The sequence below is a fragment of the Sarcophilus harrisii genome, chromosome 1 (assembly GCF_902635505.1).
Source record: "Sarcophilus harrisii chromosome 1, mSarHar1.11, whole genome shotgun sequence".
NCBI classification, from domain to species: domain Eukaryota; kingdom Metazoa; phylum Chordata; class Mammalia; order Dasyuromorphia; family Dasyuridae; genus Sarcophilus; species Sarcophilus harrisii.
In genome coordinates this window covers 461,384,356-461,403,652 of record NC_045426.1, presented here as the reverse complement: position 1 = coordinate 461,403,652, position 19,297 = coordinate 461,384,356, and the positions used below count along the sequence as shown (strand labels likewise).

At 33.5% G+C, this 19,297-nt stretch overlaps 1 protein-coding gene across 1 annotated transcript in view; it reads right to left on the bottom strand.

Moving 5' to 3' along the window:
* CA8 (carbonic anhydrase 8) overlaps positions 1 to 19,297 on the bottom strand; it is a 141,715-nt gene that overhangs the window by 99,389 nt on the left and 23,029 nt on the right. Inside the window, exon 3 of the mRNA XM_031946371.1 lies at positions 18,286 to 18,410. Within this exon, the coding sequence (XP_031802231.1) occupies positions 18,286 to 18,410 (125 nt within the window). The remainder of the gene's footprint in view (positions 1 to 18,285; positions 18,411 to 19,297) is intronic.

Genomic DNA, 19,297 nt, shown 5'->3' with positions numbered 1-19,297 from the left:
CTGTAGGAAAGTATTGCATGATTAAGGCCACTCAAAAAAATTAAATATTCACTAGCACTAAATACTGCTAGTGGTGGACTAGCAAAGTAAAATGTCACCTGTAAACTTCTGATGTCAGCAGATTTGTTAAAAAATTTTTAAAAAGCTACTTTGATTGTATTAATATATTTTTAGGCAGTAGTCAATTTATAGTTCTTTAAAATATTCATTATGATACTGAAAGATTAGGGGTTAATTGAATCCACTTTAAGTGAATAATACATAATATGAAAAACAAAAATACCTTCAAAAGTTATGACCTATCCAAAACACTTCCACAAAAAGAAGGAGAAGGAAGAAGAGGAGAAGAAAGAAGAATAATTTTCTAGTACATAATTTGTTATCTTTTTTGTATATTTGCTAAATATGGTTAATGTTAGATCCACACTCAGATCATAAACAGTTTATTTTTCTCAATATAAAAAATGATTTTTTAATAATATAGCTCTTAAATCACTTAGCAAAGAATAAAATTTAAAATATCACTTAATTGGAAAGTATTTACTTAAAATATTCTTTTTAGATGTGGCCAAAAGTTCCATGAAATAACTTTTCAAACTTGGCTATTTTGTAACTTTCATGGGGTGATGAAATAAATTTCTAACCTCTAACTTTTCCAATTTATTAAATGTCAATAAAAATTAATGTGTTATCATCTATCTTTTATGATAACCAAGAAGTGAACTGGAGTTAGGAAATTTTAATCTTGCTTCTGACATTTAACTAGTTCTGTGATCTTGGATAAATCCCTTAATTTCTCTGTGATTCAAAGATACTTTTAGGCAAATGTGGTTAATATTACTAGCAGTATCTATCTGTGATGATTTAAGGGATGGAGAGAAATAATTTCTGGGTAATGTAATCATTTTGTTAATAAGAATAGCACATCTATTAATAAAAGGATGGTCATTTGGCCCTCTCAGATCAAAGACAATTATGGCAATGGATTCAGGACTTAAATGTTATTTTGTAAGATAAGTTGCAATCAACTCTAATTGGTTAACAATTAATGAAAGAAAGAATATTACATGAGGGGCTGAATGTGATATCATGTCATCCATGGACAGAAAGACTATCTCTATATGCAGACCACCCTCTGACTTGGGCAATCTAATCAAAGAAATTATGCTTCATCCAAGCCCCAGCATTGGCTACTCTACCTGGATAGTCTTGAACAAGAACGTCCAATCTCATCAGCAATATCACTTCAAGAGACTAATTTTTTAAAAACTCAGAACATTAAAAGAAGGGTGAACTCTGGGTCTCAAATCATTGGTTATTAATGATCATTTCTCTCATATCTTATAGGACTATTGCTAGGCTCAAATGATATCAAATATAATAAAAGCTTTGTAAAATTTAAAACTGCCAAGTAAACACTAGTTATAGAAAATGGTTCAAGTTCATATAGGGATTATCTCATGATTTATATAGTAGTTTATCTTACAAAGTACTTTCCTCAAAGAAGTATTATGAGGTAAGTAATGCAAGACTGTTAAGTTTCCACTCTTCTCATTCAGTCACACAGAAGATAGCTTCTCTGAAGGGAAGGAGCCAAAAAGGAAAAAAGGTCCAGTTAATATGAGTCTTTTAGCCTTCCAAGTAAAACCTTTTAACCCATTCAATTACAAATCAATCAGAAAACTCACTTTGGGGATCCAGTTAAATAAAACATAAACCAGTTGCTGATAAGTTGATAAAGAGCAATGAAAATTGACAGAAATCTGTGATAGTTATCCTGAATAACAAAGTAGGTTGTGTTATTTTTTTTTTCAATTGTAATGTGTTTCCCATAATATATCATCTGGGACATAGTCTGATGACTCAGGACCAACAATAATGAAGAATTGGAATGTCTCAACTCAGAACTATAGAGTAAGCATTTTAAATTACCTTTATTATTTTATCAATTTTTAAATTAATACGTAAATATTTATATTAATAATATATGTATGAATGTATATATTATAAATATAAATGTTTATATTAATTTATTTTATTAATGTTACCTCCAGATACCTCCATTACTTTTATTAAATTACCTCCAGGATCCAAACTCTTAAGGCCCACCTTACCCCAATGTGTGCCTTTCTCCCTCTTCTTTCTGAGGATTGCAGAAATAGGAAATGTTAACCTAATGAATAGACATAGATCAGGTTGTCTGAGAAACAGGCCACCCCATCTTTCAGAATATTTGCATCTGGAATGGACTGTTCTCTCTACACTCTCTACCTTTCTGAACAGAATTTTTCCATAGCGTTAGAATTCCTAGGCCCTTTAGAGACTCAGACAAGTACCTAATTCTAAAATATGTATATCATGGGCAATTCTCAAATGTTCCCATGGATCTGTGATTTCATTAGAGTGAATATTCCCTCCAACAAGGCAACATGGATGAGTCATAATTCATTCTTGCCTGTCCATCATATATGACTCTAATTCACATGTATCCAAATAAGGGATTAACCCAAATTACTGGAAGCCTACCTCAATTTCTCATGTTTGGAGAATAATAGAATACCCAGACTGCACAAGGTTTTTTTCAGTAAGGATCTCATTATCTTTTAAATTAAAAAAACAGATAATCTCAGTTATTCAATAAAAGAAAGACCTATCATAACTATCAAAAGTCCCTTTTCCTACATGCAAGGAGTCTGAATATCACATAGGCACCATACCTGAGCTTTTATAATATTCAAAAACAATAAACATATTAAGAGAGTTTGTAGCCAAATTCTATAACATCCCATAGGCAATCCTTCCCCATCCCATCATGATTTACTACCAGCCCCAGCTAGGTTACTAGCTCCTTCTACACTCCATGCCTGGTTCTGTTTGCCCCAGATAAAAATACTCTAAAAACCCACCAGATTTTACTGGTTTAGACAAACCTATGCAAGATTCTGGGGTTTCATGCAAATGGTACAATATATCAAATTCAATTAGGAGCATCTGAAGAATTTCCTCATCTTCAAAGAAAACCTTCATCAAATTGGATTCAACAATGGATCATTTCCACAAAAGCTATGAGCACCTTTCAGTGTGTCTATTAATAACAATCAGGGGTTCATAAAACAAAGCTTTATTATATATTTCAAGAAATTTTGTGTGATTTTGACTTTTGCATGGGAGACATATTGTAGGACAGCTTTTTAAGGCAGTAGTTGTTCTATCAAATCAAATGCTTTTATAATATTCAGAAACAATAAACATACTGAAAACTTATATCCAAGTTCTATAAACTTTTAGTCAATTGTATGATGATAAAGATGTGGTTTGTTGTGATTATTTACAAAAGCTTACCTGTTTCCTACTAACACTATCAAGAACGTTCTCCAAGTATGGGCATATTATTTTCATAAAATTATGTGATATAAGAAGTTGATATTCTCAATCACTTTTTTTCCTGAGGCAATTTGGGGTAAAATGACTTGCTCAGGGTCACACAGCCAGGAAGTATTAAGTCTCTGAGGCCAGATTTGAACTCAGGTTCTCTATCCACTGGTGCTCTATCCACTGCACCACCTAGCTGCTCATAGGTCACTTTTCTGTTATTAATAAGACACATTATATTTTTCATGGCACAAAGTCCACCCTTGTAAAGTATACTTGAAAGAATCTGAATGTATAAACTGAATAGAATTGTGAAAACTATACTGAATTTGAAGTATAAAGACTGGAGTTCTAATTCTAATTTTGCTGCTTATTACTTATGTAATCCTAAACTTGGCAGAGTAGATAGGACACTAGGTCTGAAGTCAGGAAGACTCATTTCAAATCTAGCTTCAGACACTTATTGGCTATGTGATCTGGAGCAAGTCACTTCACCCTTCTTGTCTCAGTTTCTTCATCTGTAAAATGAACTGGAGAAGGAAATGACAAACCACTCCAGTGACTTTGCCAAGAAAATCCCAAATGGGGTATGAAAAGTCAGACATGACTGAATGACTCAACAACAACAACAACCCTAACTACTATCTTTTAATATCCTATACTAATTTTCTCACAATTTATCTTTCCAGGTTTAGTTAATTCAAAATAGTTAATGAACTTTCAAAATGTGAGCAATCTATTCTATGAATGAATTTAAGTCCATTGTTAACTGTTTTTAGTTCTCAGATCCCTGAATCAATGACCTCATGCATACTATTTCCATATTTATTATGTTTATAGCTGGCTATCTATAAAATCTTAACCTTAATTCATAGCAAATTATAAAATACTGCATAAAATTAGTTTCTCCTATGCTACAATATTTATATTCTGAATATCCAATTATGCCTTCAAAGTGCTTAGGGGAATCATTTGAATGAAATATATGAAAGAACATAAATTTGTATTATACCGTGTTTTGTTTAATAATGATAATTTCCATTATCATCCTCTGAGCTCAATACACTTCTTAAATTGTCACAAATCCTAACAGCATTTCTCTAAGGCTGACTGGGATGAGTTTAGTGTTATTATACAATAGGTACACATGAAGAAATTGAGGTTAAACAATTGAATGAAAGTCAAATAACAAAACCCATGGTGAACTGGGATTATAATGTAGTTCTTCCCTACTAATCTCCACCTACCAGACCAAGCTACCTCCTCAGGAAAAATGTTAATGCCAAAAATTAAACTTCCCATTGATTCATTTCAATTTTTATATCCAATTTGTCTTCATTCATAGAGTTCCATAATGACTTTGTTGTGAGCCACCCTAGGGATTCAAATGCAGAGATGGAGCAGCAAGAATACAATTACCTTCTTAATGTCACCATGCTTTTTTGTTCCCTAATAAGAACTTACTTCTTAAGACTAAAATACTTAAAATTATATACACACACATATGTGTTTTATGTATATATATATATATATATATATATATATATATGTACATATATATGTTTCTTGTATATACCCAAATGTTAGATTGTCATGGTTTTAATAATTTTGTGACATTATTTTATTAAAACAGAAATGCTGAGCTATACTTTGATTTTTTAAAATCAGATATCTCAATTTTGTCATTACTATAAAACAAGATGATACTTCTACCACATCATTATGTCTAACGATATTATGCACATACATACACACACGTACAAGTAAGAGAGAATGGTTCCTCAATTATCTATTATTACTATCTAGTTGAAGCTACACAAATTTGGATAGGTAGAGAATATAGGATTCTACCATTTTATAGTTGAGTACCAAAAATGAAAAAAAAATTTCTTTTGATCCTATATTAATCTGGAAGTATTCTTTATTCTGCACATTTCTCAACTTCTTCCCCTTTATCAAAAGGCATTTATATTGTGCCATAGTTCCTTAGGTTCTATCACAATGGCTAAAATTACTCTGATAAACAAATTCATAAGAATTACCCCTAGCACAATTCCTAGCACAAAATAGGAGCCAAAAAAAAGAAAAATTACTGATTGACAACAGCTTATCTCTCCCAGAAATATAAATTAAATATTTTTATTCTAAAAAAAGACATTAAAGCCTATTGACTTAAAGGAATGATTACATAGTTAGGTAGCACAGGAGATAAAGCACTAAATCTTGAATCAGAAAGACTTGAATTCAAATACTTTCTAGCTGTATGACTGAGCAAGTTGATTATTTCCCTCTGTTTGCTCAACTGTAATATAGGCATAATAATAACACCTTCCTCCCAGATTGTTGTAAAGAACAAATAAGAGAATATTTGTAAAATGTGCCTGGCGCATAGTAGGTACATAACAAATGCTTATTTCTTTCCTTCCTACTAACAGAATTTCAAGGACTAAGACAAATAGAGAAGTTAAATTTGATCAGGAGGTTTTTCAATGTTGCTCAGATCATATCATTTAAACAGAGATGGGAAACTGACAACCATAGGACTACCAGTTGTGTTTTCTTCATTGTTGTCAATTCAAAGTAAGAAAAAATAGTTTGGGAAACGAAAAGTTAGTTAAGAAAATGGTGGCTGAGAACAGAATCTGAACATCCAGATCAAAACATAATATACTTATTTAGTAAGAAAGTTTTTACTAAGTGTAACAAAAATTTTATCAAAATGACCTTAAACTATAATAAGTGGGAATGGAGAAAATTAGATAGATAGATAGACAGACAGACAGACAGACAGGCAAACAAATAACAAACAACTTAGGCTTCATGTAAAGAAAACATTAGATAGAGCCACCCAAAAGTGAAATTAGATTTCACAAAGCAGTGACTTCTCACAGACTAGGGATATGAAGGTTGTTTGCTCCTTAGATGCAAAAGGAAACTCTTTTGAGATATAGGTTAAAGCAGGTAGCTTTGAAGTCTTATTCAATTCTAGGATTTTGTGACATCTGAATAGAACAATATTTTGAAGTATATATTAGTTGAACTAACTCAGGACCAACTAAGATTGAGGAAAAGACCATAATTTTTTTTCAACTGTTCTTTCCTCATTTCCTCTATGTTTAATAATTTTTGCTCTGTAATATAAAAATGAAAGAGAAAATGTGGCATAGTAAACACAAAGTTAGACTCAAATCCAGAAAAGACTTGGGTTCAAGTCCCAGGTTCTCGAAGGCAATGCAAGATAGCAAGAGAGCAAGATGTTAGATCATCAGGAAGTCCTCTTTTTGAGTCCTATCTTAGACACTAAGTGACCCTGAAGCATGATATTTGACTTCTCAATACTCTTAAGAAACTTTCTAAGACTATATATTACAGAGGAAGATGACATCCTGCATTGGTCATTGTCATTCATCCTTATCTGGAGTTTCTTATATCAATGAATTCATAAAAGTACAGTGAAAAACACAAGTCTAGTTCCTATCTTTACCTCAGTTTATGTGACATGTTCAGGGTCACAGAGACAACATGTGTCAGAGGCTGTACTTGAAAATTCTTCCTGGCTTGGAAGTCATTTTTAACCATTACATCTTTTGGAAGAAGAGGAGGAAAAATAGACATTTATGATGTGCCAAGTATTGTGTTAACTACTGGAAATACAAGAGGCAAAAGACAGTCCCTGCCCACAGGGAATTCATTGTCTAATAGGGAACACAGCATTCAACCAAATCAAAAACAAACTATATACTGGATAAATAGAAGATAATTAACAAAGGGAAAACACTAGAATTAAGAAAGGTTGGGGACAGTAGAATGTGAGATTATATTTGGGGCTTTAAGGAAATCAGGAAGGTCAGTGGCCAGAGCAAAGAGAATGTTTTAGAAATAATTGTTTTATTCCATAAATATATATATATATTAATTTAATAAAAAAATAAAGAGGGGAAAGGTAGTAGTAGCAGTCATAGTTATAATGTTTATATAATACCTTTAAAATGATTTTACACATATATAAATATTTTGTGTCTAACAGTAGCCATCTCTAGGATATATGTGCATTGTACATAACAGATTTTACATAACTGATTTGTAGTTTCATGGTTTCTTCCCTGTAAGAGTTAATTATCTTTGCTCTATTTCATGAAAAACTTCACCCATATTACCTGCCAGCCATCTGACAAAAGTTTATCTTTAAATTTAGGGAGTTAGGTGGGTGTATGGGTGGTTCAATGCCAATTATCACAATAGAAAAACCACTTACAGCAGATAGTCTGCTAATAGTGACTCAGTAGTATTACCTTTATATTTTGAGCACATCATAATTATTTAAAAATAGGATTATCAGATTCTTCCTAGAAATGTTACCACTTTCAGGGATAAATAACTCTTAAAGCCACTAGGTTACCAAAAGCAATAATTTACTCAAATAGCTGTAATGTTAGCTCCTAAAATTTCTGAAATTGCTTATATGCTATATTTCTTACAATCTGTTAAATGTGTAATGGTGGCTCTTCCTGTCATTTCAAATCCAGTTTCATATAAACAGCTATCATTGTGACTCTGTTTCCTTGACACTTGCCCTCAGCTGACAGCCCTGCCATCTGAGGGGACATGAATGAGTAGAGTAGCATAGACTTCAGCTGAAGGGTCCAAAATCAGCATGAACAAAAATACACAGGACCTTGCTAAAATATTTTTTGGAAGGCTAAGCTGGGATACAAGCAAGAAAGAACTGATCAATTACTTCTCTTGTTTTGGCAAGGTTGTAGGCTATATAATTAAAATGAATCTAGTGACTGGAAGATCATAGCAATTTGGATTTGTGCTTTTCAGACATTCTCTCAGTGCTGACAGGGTCCAAGAATTTAAAGAAAACATAGAGGATAGCAAATGGATAGACTTCTAAATGGCCAAAGCTTTAAAATGATAGGATCCCCACCCCCCAAAAAAGTATTTTGGAATAAATACATCTGAATAATTAATCAAAAAATATTTTAGAACATTTGATAAGACTGAGAATGTTGGATTTTCTATGCACAAAAAATGTGAATAAAAAAAGATTCTATTTTATTACATATATAGATGAAAAAGCATTTAATGAAATTATTAGAAAACAGATATCATCAAATTGATTATGGGAAGTGTACAATTTAAAATTAGACATCCCAAAGAAATATGCAAGCAACAACAGAAAGGAAGGACGGGTGTTGCAGCTGGTGGACTATATGATATTACAGGTCAGGGTGAGATCAACAAATCATGTATAGAAAAGCATCCAAAAGAGTGGTAATCAGTCAGCAAGACAATCATCAGCTAGTCATACTAAGGGAAGACTAAAAGAAAGCAGGTGCAGATACCATAGTAACCTCTTACAGAATGACAACACTGAATGGAGAATCATCTATTACTGATCTGAAATGACTATTTCATAAAGGACTTTGAATGTAAAAGACACAACTCTGTCTAATACATAATGGCTCATTTAGTTTTCTTGTCTTTACTTTGTTCTTTATTATCAGAATTATGACATTTAGATTTGTTTATAAAATGTTATTTGAATAATTTCAAGGTAAATGATTTTCAAAAAACAAAGTGCTGGTAAAAATAAATATGAGAGCATATGTGTGTGAATATACACAGATACACATAGATCATCAAAAGGAATTCTCTTCCATGTATCATTAGTCCTAAAAGTAATTATCAAAATCCTACTTGATCCCCACTGCTGCTTAGATATTTAATAGCTCAACAATCCTGGGTTACACATTTATAAAATGGAGATAATAAAATCTATCTCATAAAGTTATGGTGATCCCTAAAATATATAAAGCACTTTGTAAACTTCAAAGTGCTAAAATTTGTTATCTAATCCACATCCTAGTGGTAATTATATACCATCTGCCAGGGCATTCTTTCCCCTTTCTCAATGACTTTGGTTCCACTTACCTCCTCTACCTCCTCTTCCTGCCCTCATACTAGAGGACTTCAACATTTTTGTTGATGTTCCCTCAGATACCCTTAATCTTCCAGCTTCTAAATCTGCTCAACTCTTATGACCTCCTCAGATGGTTATCCACTTGATCTTGCTATCGTCCACAAGCGTTTCACTTTCCAAAACCAAGAATTCTGAAATTACTTTAATCACAATCTTCTATAATTTCTTCTCTCCTTATGCCTTACTCCTCCCAAACTTAGCCATAGTCATATTCATTATCTATTCTTTTCCTCCCCACTCTCCAAACTTTGTGGGGCGATTTCCCTTGTTTCTGTCTATACTCTCTTCCTTTCTACTCACCCCTGAAAGAACCACTTCATCTCTACGTTAATTTCTATTCTCCAATTCCTTGTTCTCAAATCCCAGTTCTGAATTGCTCTTGTGACTGTCATCCTAAATCTCTAATCAAAAACTATTGAACAGAGCTAGATAAATTCACAATTTCTGCAACAAATTTTGATTTTAATTGTGCTATCACTAAAAGCAATTGTTTTATTTCTTTGTAAATGATTATTTACCCACCACAACAGCTGTTCCAAATTTTCTCTTCCTTCCTTAATCTTCCCTCAATACTCCTTTCAATTAAGGTTTTTGCCTCACATTTCACAAAAACAAACAAAATAACAACAATCCCACCATGAGATTCACAAAAACTTCCTCTTCTTCCCTTCTCCTCATCTTACCTTGATATTTTCTCTCCAATACTATTTCTTCTTTTACTCCAATTTCTATATAAACTTTTATTCCACCCTTCTATATAAACCTTGATCCCATCTTTTACCATCTTTAACCATCACTATCACTAACCCCTCTCTAATTTTAGGTTTTCTAACATAATGATTCCTTTTCCAATGCCTACAAAGATGCTAAGGCTTACCCTTGGTCCAAAAGAATCCTTACTTTATCCCACCATTCCTGCTAATTACTATCCACCCTTCAAGCCTAGGTCTTTGAAAAAGCCATCTACATTTCCTTTCTTATCACTTCTTAACCTTCTATAGTCTGGCTTTTGACCTCATCACTAAATTGAAAAAGCTCTCTCCTAAATTACCTCTTATATAAATTACCTAAATCACTCTCTATTTGACAGATCTAATAGCCTTTCCTCAGTATTTGTCCTGATCCTTCTTCACCTCTTAGATTAATTTGACACAGCTGATCACCCTATCCTAAATACTCTCTTATCTGGGTTTTTGTGACAATGTGCAAGACTTGCTTGGCTCTCCTCCTCCATATCCAGCCACTCCTTCTCTGTCTTCTTTGCATCATCTATGTCTAACTTCCTCTGGGTGAACCCCCAAAACTTTGTTCTAGGTTCTTTCCTCTTCTCTTTATATTCTCTCACTTAGGGACCTCATCAGTGTTCATGGGTTCAATTTTTGTCTTCAGTAAAATGACTGAGCTCTGTAGACGTAATCTCTTTCCTGAGCTCTAATTTCTCATCACTAACTACCTATTAGACTTTTTAAACTGGATATCTCTTCTATTTTTTTTTCCATTCTTGATGTCTCATAGAGTCACTCACTTCCATTTATTCAATTCTATTTGTAGTGAATTGTTTTCTTCAATTAGCTTTTTACCTCCTTTTGCATTGGGCCAATTTAACTTTTAAATGAGTTGTTTTGTTCATTAGATTTTTTTTTCCATTTCACAAATTCTGTTTTTCAATGAATTGGGTTTTTTTTTTTCCTCTTTTGTAAGGAGTTCATACACATCATTGTGTATCATCATATCTATTTGTAAGGAGTTTTATGGTCTTTTCCGTTTTATTAAAATGATTTTTTTAAGTTTTCTTCAGATAATTTCTGTGTTTCCTTTTCCAAACTCTCTTGCAAAGTTCTCATTTCCTTTCCCCATTTCTCTTCTAACTCTCTTTTAAGATCCTTTTTTGTATTATTCCAAGAGAACCGTGTGAAATGGAAACCAATATCATTCTTTGGGACTTCATCTGGAGATGATTTACCATTAGTGTCCTCTGTTCTTCTCTGTCTCCATAAAAGCTATCTATGGTCAGAGTTCTTTTTTATTTTTTGCTTATTTTTTGAAGATTGATATTTGTTCTTAGGGCAAAGGGGAGATTCCTCTACAAGCAACAGTGACAGTGGCTTTACACTGCCCTGCGCCAGTGCAGCTGACTTCCTTCAAGTGCTGTGTGGGCATGGCCAAGTCCCATGTTATTCTGGGTTTCAGAGGCTCGCTATTTGCCTTTTATATTTGCATTGGATGACTCACAGCTAATCTGCTGATCCACTAACTTCTGAACTAAGACAGAGTAGCCAAAGCTGCTATATTTTGGCTAAGAACCTCCCAGTAGATTGCCCAGCCATAGCATGCCACATCATCCTGGATCCCAGTGCTATGCCTGCACTTAGCCATATGCCATATCTCCCCACTTCACACACACACCCCCCCCCCCCCCCCCCCCCCCCCCCCCCCCCCCCGCGCCCGCCCCCCGCCTCCCCCCTCCTCCCCCCCCTCGAAGTTCTTCCAAATTTCTGCTGGATATTTGTTATCCTCCAAATATTTATGGGTTGTGTCACTCCAAAACAAATTCAGAGGCTTGATCTGGCATTGATCTGAGGGATATTAAGAAGCTCTCAGATAAAGATGTGTCTATTCTCTCCCATCTTGTCTCCACCCCTTTTAAACTGGATAAGAATCTTAAATTCAATAAGTACAAAACAAAACTCATTATCCCCCCCCCACACCTAAATCCACTCTTCCAAACTTCTGTTACTATCAAAGGTATTATCATCTTTCAAGTCCCCATGGTTCACAACCTTGGTTTTATCTTCAACTCCTCATTTACTGACTTAAAATATAAAATCATTCACCAAATATGTTATTTTTACTTCCACAACATCTTTCAGACATCTCCTCCACTCACTCATAGCTTAGGCCCGTGGTACTTCTAATCTGAACTACTGCAAAAGCTACATATTTATATCTCCCTTTTTGAAGTGTTCCTAAAGTACAGGTTATAACAACATTACTATACCATTCAAAAAAAAAAAAAAAATCCAATGAGTCCCTATTACCACTAAGAATAAATATAAACTCCTCTGTCAATTAAGACTCTTCAAAACCTGATCCCTTCCTACTATTCCAGTCTTCTTATATATTATGTCTACATGCTTTCTGAAATCCAGTCATAGTGTCTACTCCCTATTACACACAAAATACTCAATACTTAATCTCTGAGATCTGTACCTTTGTACTACCTGTCCCTTATTCCTGAATGTATTTCCTCCTTATCTCCACCTCTTGTGACCCAAATTTCCTCCAAGACTTGATTCAAGAACCATTTTCTACATTAAACTTCTATCACTCTTTCCAGAGGCTAATGTCCTTCCTTCCAAACTATCTTGTATTAATTTAATACATTATTTTACACTTCCCCATGTATGTACAGATTTTCTCCCATTGAAATGTAAACTGCAAGAATAGAAAGCATTCTATTTTTGTCTTTGTATCTACAATGTTTATCACATATTAAGTACTTAAAAAAATCTTATCTGTTTATTGATTGATTGATCAATGTACAGAAGGCTGAGACCAAGTGCTACTTGTTCAAATGAGACCTTGCCTAAGATATCCAACTTTTAGCAGTCTTCCCCACCCTCAAATAACTATATTTGTATGTATCTTCATACATTTCCAATCCCTCCTCCCCAATAATATGTAACTTCCTGGAAGGGTTGCTATTTAATTTTTTCTTTATCTTTGTGGATCCAGTGCCTAGCACAATGCTTCATACTTACATTCTTCTCTAAAATCCTATAGCTTGATGTACCCATGACCTAAATCTAATTTTTTTTCTGTTCCACAAAATTCATTTTCTCAGTTACTTAGAATTCTATGGGGCTCTAGGTTTGAAGAAGTTCTATAAAAGTGAAAGCACAGGAGAGTCCTTAAGCAGGTCAAACACCCTTGAAATAGCAATTCCTTCTCACAAATTCCACCAGGAATCTACTCACAGTGGTGAGATAAATTAATAAAAATAACCCTGTTTTGCCAGAAGAATATTTGTGTTGAAGGTCACAAAAATGGATCATCTTTCTTTGGAGGTTATTGCAATATCACTTTAATGAGAGACACCACTATTCTAGTAAAAGGAAAAAAGAAAATATTTAGGATTTAGAAGCTAGTATAATATTTTTGCAAGCACAATGGCCTAAATTCACTTAGTCACTGGAATTAGATCACAACACGTGATGTAGTCCCTGTTCTTTGATTAAACAGGATGTTTAACTAATGGGAAAAACACTTCACAAAGGGCTTCAGTTTTCTCATCTGTAAACAGGTGGCCTTGATGATCTCTAACATTAAATAATTATGATAATCTCTAGCATTTCTGTTTGCCCAGTACACCTGACTCTTCACAAACAGCTGGTATACTGTATTAACAAGCCCTATTAGGATGTAAAATGATAATAACTTCATGAATACAATGTAAATATAGATAAGACTTTGGACTATAATACAGCAGACACTCTCTCATGAAGAAGTTAACATTCTGCCTACAGAGCAGAACAAGAAGTCAAATTTATCATACAATATGCTACTGTAATAAAGTATACCAATAATTTAATAACTAAAAGTTAGGCTATCTCTAAGAATTTCATTTAATAAGATATAATTTCATAAGTTAAACAATATCTAGTGATAAATTTACAATATCAACATGCCATTTCAATGATGACCTTCATCATCTCTAGCTATTTCACTACTAAGTTTGTGACAACCTTAAGCCTGGTGACTGTCCCTGGAGAGCTAATGAGGCTTAAAAAAGAACTACAATTATCCCAGAAAATTCAGGCCAAATTTAGATTAATGGATGTTAATGAGGTTAATCTAGACCATCAGAGGTCCAGAGGATCCATAAACAAGATCCCACACCTATAACCATTTCTTTATCATTTCAAATACAATTCCTTCCATGTAGCAGGTCCTTTCCATGATGCCTTGCCTTTCTCTTTCTTAAATTCCCAATGTAAAACTAACTCCAAATAATTTTCCTGATTTGGATATTTCTTTTCCCAACTGCACATACCCTCAGCACTTAGGTCCTTAATATCACAATAATCAATACATACCAAGTACTGATAAGTATCAATAATTATTTCCCTAAAATTACTAGAAAAGAATATAAGGAAAAGAAAACATTGTCCTTCAACTGCTTTAGAAAAAGATGATCAGTAATTCCATTATCCAAATTATAAACATTTTCTTATAAACATTTTCACAGAAATATAATTTCAGTACCAAACTTTAATTTTCCTGAAAACAGATCATGTTAACAATGTTCACTGTACTAGAGTTATAAAGTAACAGCAAAGGACTACAAATATATGAGTATCTGTAATAAAAATTCTATTCTGTGCTGAGTATAAGCGGTTGAATTTTATATTCTAATTAAACCTTTTCAAAGTTATAAAAAGTTGTTTTCGGTGGCACAGGCAAATCACAAAGATTTGTTCCATCCAGAGCTGATACATACCCAATTCCTCCCAATTTTCCTTCACATCTTAGAATACAGAGATTAATAGTCTACAATGTTAAGAGACACCTAGTGGTATAGCATCCAATCAGAAAGATTGAGTTCAAATCTAGCCTTAGACACTTAGTAGCAATATGATCCTGAGCAAATAAATTTACTTCTGTCTCCCTCAGTTTCCACAAATACAATATGGGTATAAAAGCACCTGCTTCATAAGGTTATTGTGAATCAAATGAGATAATTGTTGTAAATTACAGTGACTGACACAGTTGGCCCTTAATAAATGCTTATTTTCTGTAAGTTAAGATGTCTGAGGAATCACCACACATCCCTCAGATTGGCTAAGATGCCAGAAAAAGATAATGATAAATGTTGCAGAGAATGTGGGAAAACTAGCATACTAATGCATCGTTGGTGAAGTTGTTGGTGAAGTTATCAGGTTGTACATATCCTTTGCTAATGCATTGTTGGTGAAGTTATCAGGTTATACATATCCTTTGATTAAGCAGTGTGTCTACTGGGTCTATACCATTATATCATTAAAAAGGGGGAAAGCACTCACATGTGCAAGAATGTTTGTGCCAGCCCTTTTTGTGGTGGCAAGGAACTGGAAACTGAGTTGGAGAATGGCTGAATAAGTTATGGTATATGAATCCTGTGGAATATTATTGTTCTGTAAGAAATGATCAGCAGAAAGATTTCAGAGAGGTGTGGAGAGACTTGTATGAACTAATGCTGAGTGAAGTGAGTAGAACCAAGAGAACATTTTACATAGCAACAGCAACATTATATGATGATCAATTCTGATGGACGTGGCTCTTTTCAACAATGAGGTAATTCAGGTCAATTACAATGGACTTTTGATGAAGAGAGCCATCTACATCCAGAGAGAGGACTATGGGGACTGAATGTGGCTTACAACATGGAATTTTCATTTTTTTGTTGTTGCCTGCTTTTTTTTTCTTTTTTTTTCCTTTTTGATATTGTTTTTCTTGTGCAACATGATAGGTATAGAGTTATGTTTGGAGAAAATGCATGTTTAACCTATATTGTATTGCTTGGTGTCTAAGGAAGGGAGATAGGGAGAAGGGAGAGAGAAAGATCTGAAACACAGAGTTTTGTAAAAGTGAATGTTAAGGCTATTTTTGCATGTATTTGAATATTAAAAGCTATTATTAAGAATAAAATATAAATGTGTATTTTACATTCAGTAGAAGGAAAATGGGAAAATTTCTCCCCAATTGATAAAGTACCCAAAAAGCAAATATATAGCAATGATATCAAGCTCATACATAAACAGGAGACCACAAACCATACATAATCTTTGTAAGACATACATTGACTTAGAAAATCATATATTAATACTATACATATTTTATTATATTTTTACTTATTTAGTTAAATATTTCCCAATTATATTTCAATTTGTTCAGGCCCCATTCAAAAGTGTTATGGGTTGTAAGCAGCTTATAGGTACATGTTTGACACTTTTGATATATAGCATATCATAGAGTTTCTACTGTTCAATTTGTTCATCCTAAAATCCCTATATTATAAGGCTGAGATTATTTATCTCTTTATTTTGATGAGATTACTCATCTCTTTACTTTGTTTCCTTCCATCTCTTTCTCCACATCTCTCTCATTTTCTCTCTTTTCTTTGTCTGTCTCTGTCTCTGTATGTCTCTCTCTCTGTATGTCCATGTCTCTCTATCTCTATCCCTTTCTCTTTTTCTCTATCTCTCTCTGTCTCTCTCTCTCTCTCTCTTTCTCTCTCTTTCTCTCTCTCTCAAACCCTTCTCCTAGATACCCAACATCCCTCCCCAAAAATGTTTGCATAGCAACATAGCAAATTATTGTGGAAAATGGAACAATTAAAACATCTCTAATATATGAGCCTATTATGGAAGAAAACTATATTTTCCCACAAGCCACTAAATATCAAACTTCTTATCTTATTTTATATGTCATTTCTTTCTAATAACTATAGAATTGTAGATACATCCTAGAAGGTCCAGAGGCTCAGAAACATTAAGTGATTTAACCAGAATCACATAGCTTCTAAGTGTCAAAGGCAGGATTTGAATCCTTGTCTTTCTGACTTCAGGTCCAATACTACTATTATACTACACTGCTAGAACTTAGATTAAAATTTATGTCTCTCTTTAATACTGTCCTTGTTATTAAGAATTATATTACATAATTTTTTTAAATTTGAATAAAATAAAATCACTGAATTTGAGAGTATGGAAATTAGGGACACATTTTTAGATTTCTCTTTGGAATCTGATATATGTCTATAAGTTTATCTTAAAGTTATAAACTTAAAGTAAGTTTATCTTAAAGAATTCAGTTTATATTTTCAGTCTCACAACAATCTTTTGAAGAAAGGCATATTGTGGCATATTTAAGTATCTCCTAGGCCCAACAAAAATAGATCTAAAGATTGTGGTATAGTATGGGTTGTATCCCTTTGTGACTCCTAGACATTTAAAGTTTTGTTTGTAATCTAAGTGGGGGAAAAAAATTTAAACTTCCAAAAGGCTTCTAGGAAAAACAAAACATGGGAATTAATGTGATCTTTTGAATTGGTGTCTAGCTCTACTCTAAAAGATAAAGCACACATCATTTTAATAAAATTGGGCACTTCAGTATTTCCAGCAATAAATTCCATAACAGGCCAGCCATGAGTAATTTAATATTTAATCAGACAGGCTTATAATTTGGAGAAGATGATTGAAAGCACCTCAAATCCTCTATCAATAATTCCCCTTTGCAACACACACACACACACACACACACACACATCCCTTCTATGAACTATCTCAAATTTCTATCTACTTCATAAAGTGTAGTTTCATATGTAGTTTCATAAGGAAGATGTAAATGAGCTCCTGGCATTTCTGTGAGGCCTTGTCTCCACTCATGAGACAGCTCTCTGAAAATCACCAAATATAGAACATCCTCACATTTTTAACGGCCTTAAGTGATTAAAATCAAGACCACCAATTTTAACCAGATTTAAACTAGACTTTTAATGACTATGGAAAGCCTTCTAGGAGCTATTTGTTTTCAGCTCATCATTTACTCAGAGTTTGTTAGAACAAAGTGACTCACAGGATTTGCTGAAGTAGCAGAAATTTTAGAACACTAATAATATTAAGACAAAAGTTAATAGTGCTGTAGGTTAACTTTATGACCAATTATTCATGCAAGACTGAGCATACTCAAAAGCTATTACTGTAAATGTGAAGAGCCATTTTCTTCCCCAAGCTCACATTTCATAATGGTACTTTTTATTTTAATGTAAATGAAGAAAATATAAGACCAATTGGGAAATCTTTTTAAAATAAACTCTTTAAAGGAAATTACTTAACATTTTGTAGTAACAACAAGTGCTTTGTTGGATGGGATGTCATTCTTACCTCCATAGGGAAAGCTTTAAAGTTAACAGTATGTTCAGAACCACGCTGATTTTCTCTTCCCCAATGAAATCGGACCTCATATAGTTCAAATTCATGTCCTTGAGGCAATGGTCCTCCTGTAAGAACTGAGGGAAAAACATACATTTTCATTGGTTATTATTTTTTTTCTCAAATACATATATTTCTCAATACACTATCAACATGAGACATTTTCCCAAAAATAGTTCTAGGATGCTTTGATGGATTAAATTCATATGGCTAGGATAAAGCAGTTAGACATTATATGGAGCAGGTAGGTGGAACAGTGACTAGTGTGTCAAACCTAAAATTAGAAAGACTCATCTTTCCAAGTTCAAATCTGGCCTCAGAAACATACTAGCTGTGTAACTTAACCCTGTTTGCCCCAGTTCCTCACTTATAAAGATGAGCTAGAGACAGAAATAGCAAACTACCGCAGTATCTTTGCTAAGAAAACACCAAATGGGGTCACAAAAAAGTTGGAATTCACTGAAATAACTAAAAAACAAAAAAGATGTCTATGTCTAAGAGGCTTATGTATATATTCAACAAGCCAAAAATTCATCGTGAATAAGCAATTTTTTTTTTCTTTTTGCCAATACCCAGCCTACTCTACAACAATCCTTCTTCAACCTGCCTCACCATCGATACTGATTTCATTCCTGGGTTTCTCAATTCAAATAGGTAAGCCCTTGTCCTATTTTTTCAGGGATCAAGCCTCCAATCGTATCCCCTCTTTATACACCATTTATCCTCCCCTCCCTTTCCAGCTCCCCTTTATGTGTTATCTTCCCCTAGTAAAATGTAAGACAATCCACCTGCTTATATTTTTATCCTCAACACTTTGCATAGGGTCTGGTGAATAATTAATAAATAATTTATCTCTCTATCTAACAATAAGATTCAAAGCTGATAATGATAACAGTAGAAAGAACACAACTTAAAAGTCCCAAATCCTGAGTTTTAAACTTAGTTCTGTCAGTAATGACTTGTG